Raw genomic sequence first — 11,831 nt, 5'->3', positions numbered from 1 at the left:
ACAATACTACTGAAACGAGTGAAACAAGGAGAGATGGCCCTCGTCAGATAGTCTGCCTTGCCTCTTTCGGATGGATACAAGATTGGACGCGGATAACTACGGATTGTAGTTTGCACTACATCAGCTAACAAACGCAGCATCTACCACTCCATCTTTGGCTGGTGTATACAACAGATAACGGCACCCATCTCTCTCATTGTGCTCCTAGTGAAGTCTTTCTTCCAAGCACCAGGGCCAGATCAATGTACCCATCGTCTTGGCCCAGCTACAGACTTATCCATATGGTCACCTTTCTGGTGATTAAGCATTAGGATACTGTGGGAGAGAAATTACATTTCTTTATAAATACACTGAACATCCACCGCATTCGTTAATGGGCATAACTAGATATGATAAAAGAGAGATTAGTGATTCAGCCTTGGTGTCTGGGACATACTGTTCACGAGCAGTCTGGCAGACAGGGTAGAGCCTTGGAACAAGCAAATATTATAAACAAAATTGACAGAAAACATAATATAGGTCAAAACAATTGTCATATCTTATTGCTATGTCTAAGCTTAACGTCAAAACCGGTTTCAATACAACAAAGGAATTGGTGGGGCGGCTAAGTGGCGCAGTGGGCAAGGTGCTCGCCACTAACGCAGGATATGCTGGTACTGGGTTCGAGCCCAGCTCTCGGCGTTGCTTCCGGCTTGGCTGGTCGTTCATACTAATAGAATTGGCAGTATTAGGGGGTGGGAAAGCCGGTGGGTGGGGATCGAACGTTGTGGACAGCGACTCCTACAGGTCGGTTGGTGCGCCTGTACAACAGAATCAGGAAGTATCGGGGCAGTGTGAGCCTCCCACGCGTTACTCCTCGCCACTGAGAGATTGCGCTGTACAGGTGAAAAGATGCGACGGCTGCCTCCTCGTGTACCGGAGGGGACACGTGATGCAAGGCTTCGTCCACATTGCAGCCGACCAGTGGGAGGCATGGCCTAACAACGTTCGAGACAGGGGAGGGAAGAATTGGATAATACGAAATTGGGATGGGAGAAAAAATAGAAAATGGGGAGAAAAAGTAGATAAAAAAAAAAGGGAATTGGTGACTGGGAGTCACCCCTTAAAGGGGTGAAGGCCAGCATGTGTCTTAAGTCTCGTTTGCTATGTGCAGCTTTGGGTTCTATTTAACCCTTGCACTGTCCAAGTCTAGCAAACTATAGCCTACCTGTTCACTGTCAAACTATAAAGAATAAATCACAACGTTGGCATACAGAAAGTCAACTTAACTAGATCTGACTTCTGTGCCTCCCTGTTGATCTGTGAGCGAACCCAGTAGCAGAATTTACAGGATTTTGTGCTACAATACTATAGGCTATCCACTAGCAGGGTGCAGAACACACAGATAACATTGTTTTTATTATGGGTGGAATGACATTAAAAGATTCCCTGTAGATTTTGCATTGGCAGCCAGCAACTGTATGCTTTCTGGGATAAGACATGTGGTCTAGTTTCCTAGTCTCAATGTAGCTACGTCAAATGTATATACTCTCTTCTCTAGACTCTTTTTGTATCACAAACAGTACTGTATTTGCAAATCTGGTATGTCATAAATGTATAGATGTAGCAGTACTGTCTATCTGTATGTCGTGTATGTCATATATGTTATGATGAATTGAAAATGGGGGACCCTGATGTAAACAAGACGAAAGTCTTTCTCTGGTCTGCATCCCCTTAACAATTGTATGTATTGAGCTGTACTGTACTGTACCCATTCTGCAATATGTTATTAATAAAGTGTTCAATCAATCAAGCTTTCCCATAAACATTCAGAGTGAAAACCTTTCGGATTTTGCTCAGAGTCATCATTAGCCTATGCCTATGCTATGGCATTGATTGGAACTACACTCGCTAGTGAAAGTGACAAGCGTGCGACCCTTTTCCGATCGGCTACTCCCAGTCCCATTGCCACCTTTTATTCAATTGGCATGAACATTCCTGATGAATTGAAAATGGGGGACCCCGATGTAAACAAGACGAAAGTATTTTTCTGGTCTGCGTCCTCTTAGCAGTTGTTTTGTATTGGGCCGTACTGTATTGTACCCATTCTGCAATCTGTTTTCAATCAATCAAACACACACAGACACTTGACCTCCATGTCAAATTTCAGTCTCCAAGGCGACACCCGAGAGATTGCGGAAATATTATGTGGACAGTACTGTATTTGCAAATCTGGTATGTCATAAATGTATAGATGTAGCAATACTGTCTATCTGTATGTCGTGTATGTCATATGTTATGATGAATTGAAAATGGGGGACCCTGATGTAAACAAGACTAAAGTATTTATCTGGTCTGCATCCCCTTAACAATTGTATGTATTGAGCTGTATTGTACTGTACCCATTCTGCAATCTGTTAATAAAGTTTTCAATCAATCAATCAATCAATCAATCAATCAATCAATCAATCGTCAGTTAAGTGACCTAGAGCTGCTGGTCGCAGCCAAAGAGCAGCAAAAAGTTAATTGTTCCAGACTAACAGCTAGCTCAAACACGAATAAAATCAATGTGGCTGCTATTATAGGCACACTGTCTGACTACGATACAGTAAATACATTTTGACGACTACGCGGTAAGGACATCAATGTTACGTGGTTGTCGCTTCATTCCAATCCTTCATTCTGAGGCGGACTGCGCTCTTCCATCAGATCCAATGAATGAACCCAAGCCCCAACGACCAGGTCATAACCACCGTAACACTCATGCCTGGATAAGCAACAGCAACAGGCTACATTTGCAGTGATGCCTACCTGTCGCTTGACGCTTGTGCGCGATACCCATAAATCATTAATGAAACCCACAATCCTGTTGCACTGAAGAGTAACAAATTAAAGAGGCGCTGCAGTACTTTGCCTCGAAAATATAGTTTGTGACAGTGCGCGTACAGGTCTAACGCAAAAGCCAAAACCACCACACATTCTAAAGAATCATCGATTCGTACAGAAAGCCAAATGAATCCTCTCCCTTCGCTGCTCCGAGCGCACCACCCATCCATCCCATGTTGCAGTCATCATCTCGTCAAGGATGTCGGAGTGGAAGCCCCAGGAGTGGGTAGGGGCGGGGCGGGCGGCAGGTGAGTGAGTAGGGGCCAGCTGCAGCGCCGGAGAATCCTCTCAAGGGGCAAGCCTGTGGCAGCCACAGAGAGCGCGCTGATTATTCGTGCTAGGTTCGTGGCTGCCTGCCACAGGCTTGCCCAGTGAGAGGATTCTCCGGCGCTGCAGCTGGACCCTATTGAGGTGAGGTGACTGAGTGGGGGAGCAGCTGAACAACGGAAATAAATTAATGAGGGGGAGCATCGGAGCAATATACACGTGTATCAGTCTGCTTGGTGATGTAGAGCTTTCCTGCTAATGTACTTTAGTTTGTTTAGCGTTTGGCCTTTATTTATTTTACTGTATGAAGCACACCACCAGGGGGCTCATACAGAACCAAGCATTTGTACGCGAAACTTGAAAACACCTGCCAATTTTTATAAACGTGTAAACAGCGAAGAACGTATGGCTGCTCTCCCCTGAACGCCGCAATGAGGAGTAGGGTGTATATCTGCAGAGCCGCGCTGCCGTGTCTGTGATGTTTACACGCTTATAAAAATTATTTAAAATGTTAATTAGCAACGCAGAGCTTTCAAACAATCACGTATCTCTGCCAGAAACCCTGGTGCAACTGTGAGTAATTTCTCTGAGATAGTTGTATAACGAACGGTTCGGGCAGAACCAGTCAGTCATGGTAAATCTAGGTTAGTCGGCTACTATGGGGGAGCAAGTGACTGTGGATTCACTCGGCCAAACCCTGTTGGCGTGCATCACAGTCACGAAAGGGCCAAGGGGCTACTGCCAGTGCAAATTAAGAGGTTCTTTGAAACACAACATTACTTTACCACTTTGTAGTCAAAAGCACAGCCAAATAAAATCTTACATTTATTGTTAAAACAAAATAATAATCTTTGTACACTGAATGTTCACATGATTAAAGTCAAGCAGCAGCTTTTGTGCGCATCCTTCCACAAACTAGGGTCATTGCTGTATCTACATCCCGTCGAGATATGACCCTTTTCCTGTTGGCCTTAGAAAGCCGGGATGCCTCCAAGCCCACAAGTCTGAGAAACACCCTCCTTGGACAACAGGACTGGCCCGCCGGGAAGGCTCTTCCAATCCAGTTAGGAGTGCCCTGTTGTGGGGAAAAAAAGAGAGTCAGAAGTTGAAACATCACTAGAGTCATGAATGATAAAACACCTCCAGAGTCACGAATTTTGGAAATCTGCCTTTAGCTTCTGTGTTCCGGACTCACGCAACATCATACTCAATATGTTGGCATCCTTAATGGGAGCATGTCTATGTTCCCCGGGTCCTATGTTCCCCGGTAGCGATAGATAGTCAGACCACCAGCCCTGATTCCAAACTCTAACCTTAACCAACTTCGAAAGAGTCGCCAAGCTTAACCAGTTCGAAACAAGGTGGACATTAATAATTAATAAATTAATAAAATGTTCAATCAATCAATCGGGGAACATAGGACCCAGGGAACATAGGACCCGGGCGGCGTGGCTCAGGGGTAGAGCGGGTCGTCCAATGATCGAAGGGTTGGTGGTTCGAATCCCGCTCAAGCCCATGTCCATCCCACTGCCGTTGTGTCCTTGGGCAAGACACTTAACCTACTTGCCTCGTATGAATGTGTATACATGTGAATGAATGTTGGTGGTGGTCGGAGGGGCCGTAGGCGTTGATTATTCGCCACGCTTCCGTGAGTCTGCCTCAGGGCAGCTCTGGCTGCAATTGTAGCTTACCACCACCGGTATGACTGTGTATGAACGAATAATGGACTCTGTGAAGCGCTCTGGGTGTCATGAAGAGCGCTATATAAATCCAAGTCATTATTATTATTATTATTAACATAGGGATGACCACTCCTTAATTACCAATGATACCACCATAAGCTGCAGTTGTTTTAATTGATTGTTATGTTTTGCATATTTATTGTATGCATGTATGCTCGACTTAATTGAAAACGAGGGCTCAATGAATTCTTGAAATAAAGATTTAATTAATTGAATAACCAGAGATGGACCATAATGGACAGGAGGAACCCATAAAACAACCCTTCTGCTAGAAGAGATTATGTATTCTTTACACAGACTTGTTTGACCTAACCTCTATGAAGTGGCTTCTTTTGCAGGGAAAGGGGCAAACTGGGACCAGGCTTCAGACTACCCTTTCCTTATTCACACATTTTTCTTAAAGAACCTTTAAAGTAGTGATTCTGACCTCTTTCTGAGCGTTGTAGATGAAGGTAGAGTAAGCCTTTGTTCTCTTCTTCAGCGCCTGGGGAATCTTCCTCCTTGTTGTTGCTTTGCCCGGCACCTTCATTGTGCTGCGTACTTGTTAAAAGCTGGATTAAAAAGACACAATCGCTGTAGTTGGCAGAACCCTTTTATAAAGTCAGCAGGAGGGAAGGGGAGAGAGAGGAGAACAGCGTTGTGCAATTAAGCCTAATGACTTTCACCTGTCCTTGGTACCCGTGCTCACATTTTAAAGCATGCTACCACAAACGTTTCGTAGGCTGTCCCCTGAATCTGGTTGTTTGTGGCATTATTCTTTCTCCTGCATTTTCCTTCATGGCTCACCAGGCTCAGGTCACATTTACATAGTGTGGATCAACAGTAGCTTTGTGGCAATTTACCGTATTAACGCGGTGGCCATTTTGCTCAAGGTGGGAACAGGGTGGAAAGGAATCTCAACCTGAGCATGACATGAGCATAAATGGCCACAGTGTGAATATGGTCAATGAACACTACACAATTCAATGTGCTTTTTGCTTTCATTTTATCATTGCATTATTTTCTCTCCTTTTTAGCATTTTTTTGTGTGCAGTTTAAGGGGTCAATTACCTTGGTAATAAAATTCTCAAAGGAACAAGAATTGACCTGTACAGTGTTGCCCTTAATGGTGCTCTTTCTGAAAAACATGAAAGCAGACTCATCTATCCTTCAAAACACCTTCTGGCCTATTATATGGATCAGAAGGCCCAGCAGAGGCCACCATCACCACCCGTCACACATGCTAGCACGCACGCACATGACACACACACACACACACACACACACACACACACACACACACACACACACACACACACACACACACACACTGTCTCTCTCTCACACACACACACTCTCCTTCTCACGCTCTATCTCCCCCTCTCTCACACACACACACACACACACACTCTGTCCCTCTCTCTCTCACACACACACACACTCTCCTTCTCACGCTCTATCTCCCCCCTCTCTCACACACACACACACACACACACACACACACACACACACACACACACACACACTCTCCTTCTCACGCTCTATCTCCCCCCTCTCTCACACACACACACACACACACACACGTGCACGCACACACAATGTGTATACTCAGAGTCCACCCCTCCTCTCCCCGCCCCCGCCATTATAGTTGTTATTTTTGACAGCAGGATTTATGACTTTTTGTTGTTGCCTTGTACAGTTATGTCCATGTGCATGGTAGGGATGGTGGGTGAACAGCTGTAGGAGGGGCTTTATGAGGAGATAAGGGTGGGTGATTAGGTAAGGCCATTAGTGTCCCGTGGATTACCATAATCCAGTCTCTTTATACTCCTGCCTAGTTTTCTCAGTCTACGGTCAGTCTAGTGTGGGTTTGAAGCAGGGAGGAAGATGGCTCTCGATCACCGGTGTGTTCTTCTGGCCGTGCTTCTGGGAGCAAATGGTAAGCTCTGTCAGTCTATATTGTTCTGAAGCTAGAGCTTGGATTGCTGTCGGGCTGGTTGACCCATGGTTATCTATGGTCTATTTAGTCTGTTATCAGTTTTTCTTGCCCGCTGGAATATAATTGTAGAATCAGAATTGTATGGAGTAGCTAAGAAAGTTCCACTGGCTGTTGAATGGCATGCAGGTGTTGGAGAGCAACTCTGAAGCAGCGCATCTTTAGCATATTGGAGATATACTAGTTTATTGCTTAGTAAGATTGTTTTCCTCAGGAATGACTGTGATTATGATCTAGGTTTTCATCACTTGGTGTAATACAGCATCTGCCTGTATTATTTAATATCTTTCTATTTTGTATTTCCATAATTCTTTCTTTCTTTCGTTCTGTCTTTCTGACATGATGCACAATAATGGAACTAACATGCTCTGATAGTGTACACTCTGTTCATCCATGCTGCCTTGGCTATTTGTCTGTCTTCTTGCCCGTCTGTCCATCTGTCTGAGCAGTGCTGCTCAGCGGTCATGCCCAGGAGGTAGGTTGATATCACAGCCCAGGGTCCTGCCTCCACACTACAGCCCTGTCTGTTCCTCACACTGAAGACCCAAATAACAATGAACCCTGCCAAGTGTATACCATCTACCATTAGAAATGTGAGAACAGTCTAATGACGATGAAACAGTTGGCCATTGGAAGCTACAGAGAACTAGGATTTCAACATAGCATTATGAGAAAATTAATAACATACTCCTGAATTTGGTTAATAGTTTTCTGAATTAGCTCCCACCCACAACAACCCCCATTTAAAGCACAGTTAAAAGCTGACTTTTCAGTTGAATTATGGTATGTATCAATGAATGTATACTCACGCCTGTACGCGGTGTGCGTGTGTGCATGCATCTGCGTCTGTGTGTTCATCAGGAGGGTGTGTCTGAGTCATGGACTAGCAGGGCCTGTAAGTGTGACTGCGGAGGAGCAGAGTCCCCCACCGACTACACCTCCCTCGCCTCCCTATCTGGCCCCCCCATGGTGAGAGGTGTGGACTGCATGCCAGGTAAGACACACACTATACACCTCTGTTTGAACCAACTGGGCACTCATTCACTTTCCTTCCATCTTGCTATCAGGGAGGTTTCGCTTGCTAAGTATAGCTACCGGTGTACTAACATTAGCACCTGAATGCTAAATGAAATTATCCCTGCTGCCTTTTGAGTATTCGATCACATTGGATTTGGCAGCACACAGTGTTGTAGTGCTATTTTTGGAAGTGTGAATAATAGTGTAGACAGTGAGGCTTGATTGACCATTTGAAAGAAGTGGGGCAGCACGCAGGAACAGTGTTGGTCAGTACAAAAAGGTGATCTACTGTATTTCATAATACCTATTATACCTAGTATGTGTCTCCACCAGGCAGAACACTGGGGGTTATGCCATTGGTTGTCAACTAAAAGGCAGAGGTGGATGAAACATTGCAGATAGGCTAACAGCAAGCCAGGGACCCGAATTCGGGAATATTTAGCAAATCGGTCAACGACAAGTATTTTTTCCCATCATTGTCCATTGAAATACATTTACATTCACATTCATATTCACATTTACATTTACATTAAGTCATTTAGCTCACGCTTTTATCCAAAGCGACTTTGGATAAAAGCGACTTGTATAAAAGCGACAAGTCAGCAGGAAGGGTACAACTCTGGCAGCTAAGGGTAAGTAACATTGTTCATCAAAACAGTGTTGACAGTAGATTCAATATGAAGTTACAACACATACACATTCTGAATGCAAGAGGGCGATCCTACACAGATTTGCTGCTTAGAGCATTTTACATTAGTAATTTAGCCATTTAGCTGATGCTTTTAATCCAAAGCTACTTACAAATTGTGTACAACGAGTCAGCAGGAGGGGTATGTCTCTGTGGTATTGTTTGTATAGAGTGCCTCACTTTTAGTCCATAGTAGTATAGACATAGTACGTAGGTAGTAGTACAGGCACAGTAGCATAGTACATAGTAGTAAAGAATGTATATATTTATTTTCTTCAGATATTGATTGAAAAAGTGTCTTTAGTCAACATCGGAAAATTGGGCAGGTTTCAGCTGTGGTGGTAAGGTTCTCAGGTGGCTGGAAGATGCAGAGCATAGGGATCTTATAGGTTGGAGATCATTGTGTTCTGTATGAATTAGAGCACCTTGGTGGCACAAGCCGGTAAACTAGCTAGCAGTGCATTGCAAAAGTCAAGGTGTGACTGATTGATTGATTGATTGATTGATTGAAACAGATTGCAGAATGGGTACAATACAGTACAGCTCAATACACACAATTGTTAAGGGGATGCAGACCAGAGAAAGACTTTCATCTTGTTTACATCAGGGTCCCCCATTTTCAATTCATCATAACATATATGACATACATGACATACAGATACAGTACTGCTACATCTATACATTTATGACATACCAGATTTACAAATACAGTACTGTTTGTGATACAAAAAGCGTCTAAAAAAAGATAGTATATACATTTGATGTAGAAACTGTACATTGGAGGAGGTTGGGTAGGTGGGGTGGGGGTTGGGTAGGTGGGGTGGGGAAACTACATTGGAGGTGGTTGGGTGGGTGGGGTAGGGGGTTGGGTAGGCGGGGTGGGGGAAACTGTACATTGGAATATCGACGAAACCTTACTTGGTTCCAAGAAGAGGGTCTTGTGTATTATTGGGTTAGGACATTTACTGTACATTGGAGGGGGTTGGGTTAGGACATTTACAGGGGCCAGTTTCGAATTGCAGTCTCCCGTAGGTGCTCTTTGAGAGTGGTTCTGAAAGTGGGTAGTGATTCACATTCCTTTACAGCTTTGGGTAGGGCGTTCCACATTGATGTGGCATAATTGCGAAACGTGTTTAGTCCCTTGTTTGAGCCGAATCTGGGTTGCACATGATTTGTGGAGCTCCCTCTGGTGTTGTGATCGTGGTATTCACTGACCTTTGGGAAGTATTTTGACATGTACATGGGTACCTTAGTCGTGTAGTGTATCTTGTAGACCAGGCCCATTGCAAGTTGCTGTACTCTGTCGTCTACTCCAGTGGTTCTCAAACTTTTTACATCAAGTACCACCTGAGAACGTAGCTGGCTCTCCAAGTACCACCATATGACCGGCGTTAAAATACAGTCTATTCAGCTATGCACAGTTCACGCAGGAGGCAAATGTATTCCTAATACCATTATTTATTGTTAACTTTAGTCAGACACAGCCACAATGTACAAAGGGATAGCACTAGAACTAGCAAACGCTTCCACACAACTCATACAATGCAAGGGGCATTGAGAACATAATAACTAACATTCTCACATAGCAAGTGAGAAAATTAAGAACAACTGCATTTCAGCAAATGTACTTAATTCTCTCTCTATCTCTCTCTCTCACACAGCAAGCAATTGTCCTTCATTCTCTCTCTCTCTCACACACACACACACACACACACACACACACACACACACACACAGACACACACAGACACACACACACACACACACACACACACACACACACACACACACACACACACACACACACACACACACACACACACACACACACACACACACACACACACACACAATTATTTTGTTACAAAAACTTAATTTCCTGCATTCTGGTGCAGGCATTTTTGAATGTGTACCCTTTAAATGCCAGTGTTTGTGATGGGCATCACAAATTATTGTAAAAAAGAAAAGAAAATACATATTCAATACATTTTAGAAAATGTACCCTTTAAATGCCAGTTTGTGTGATGGCATCACAAATTATTGTTAAAAAAACACACAAAAAGTAAAATATTTTCAATATATCAAATGCAAAGTACATTTTTCTGTTTTTTTTATTACAGGCTAGGCATGTGTCAATGATTAGCAACAACACAGATTTTGATGGATTTTTTGTAATGTCAGATTTAACACCAACTCTTTTCAGAAAAGTGGGAGTATTTAATTTTTTATCTGACATTACAAAACATCTAAAAAAATAAATGGTTATGATCAGGGCTGAAGTTGAATTAAAGATTTATGACTGTTTAGACTGCATTACTCTCTGTCACAGTGATCTCCTGGTTGTTCCCCACTTAGGTTATCTAACTATCGCGCCGCCGCAACCAGAAACACTGGCCTGGCCGCCTGAATACTTTCCACAAGAAATTCGTGTTTCCGCGTCTCTGATTGGCCACGCGCGTTTCTGGTCATGTGACATGTGCGCCAATCGTGGGACCGCAAGTTTTTTGATGGTTAAGCTTAGGCGCTCTTTCGAAGTTGGTTAAGGTTAGAGTTTGTCTTAGAGCATGGCGATAGAACGCCTGCCCTGATTCCAAACTCTAACCTTAACCAACTGCGAAAGAGTCGCCTAAGCTTAACCAGTGATAAACTAGGCGTTAGGTAGTTTGCAGGCTGTTAGACCCGGAAATAGGCGCAGAACTTGCCGTCCCGCGATTGGCGCACATGTCACATGACCAGAAACGCGCGTGGCCAATCAGAGTGCAAAACTCGAACGCAGAAACACGAATTTGTTGTGGAAAGCTTCTAAGTTCAGTGGCCTGACTGCAAAAAATGATTTTTTTTTTTCTTTTTTTTTTTTATGTTTTCAAGTACCACCAGCAGTACCACCAAGTACCTGGTACGCGTACCACAGTTTGAGAACCACTGGTCTACTCTAAACCAGACATGACTGTTGATTGCAGGAGGCGTTCGTGGCTTCTTTTGTCAGGAAGGTGCCGTCTGGTGGAGATTTGCACTCTATTGAGTGAACATTTAAACATTTCCCCTTCTTTTTACATATTTTTATCCTTTCTTTTAAAAATTTTTTTTTTTACTATTGATGAGACAGATTTAGGTCAACGTTTTAGGCGTGGGTGTAAGGACCAAGATGGTGAGTGACAAGGGAAGCTACCGTAGGAGGGGACGAGATTCACTGGGAGGTGGGTTCACAGGTGGATGTGTGTTAAGGAGCATCTATCTGGGGAACATTCTAAGCTTTGTCTTGATGTCTCATAGGATA

General features: G+C 43.7%; 1 protein-coding gene across 1 annotated transcript in view; it reads left to right on the top strand.

Moving 5' to 3' along the window:
• Positions 1 to 3,064: 3,064 nt before the first annotated feature.
• rs1a (retinoschisin 1a) overlaps positions 3,065 to 11,831 on the top strand; it is a gene marked incomplete at both ends in the record, with an annotated part of 14,755 nt that continues 5,988 nt past the window's right edge. The window contains 3 exons of the mRNA XM_084337086.1: positions 3,065 to 3,113; positions 7,299 to 7,324; positions 7,711 to 7,843. Of these exons, the coding sequence (XP_084193212.1) occupies positions 3,065 to 3,113; positions 7,299 to 7,324; positions 7,711 to 7,843 (208 nt within the window). The remainder of the gene's footprint in view (positions 3,114 to 7,298; positions 7,325 to 7,710; positions 7,844 to 11,831) is intronic.

The sequence above is a fragment of the Notolepis coatsorum genome (genome assembly GCF_963971535.1).
Source record: "Notolepis coatsorum genome assembly, chromosome: 20".
Lineage (NCBI taxonomy): Eukaryota > Metazoa > Chordata > Actinopteri > Aulopiformes > Paralepididae > Notolepis > Notolepis coatsorum.
The sequence above is the reverse complement of the archived record's forward strand: the minus strand, read 5'-3'. Positions and strand labels throughout refer to the sequence as shown.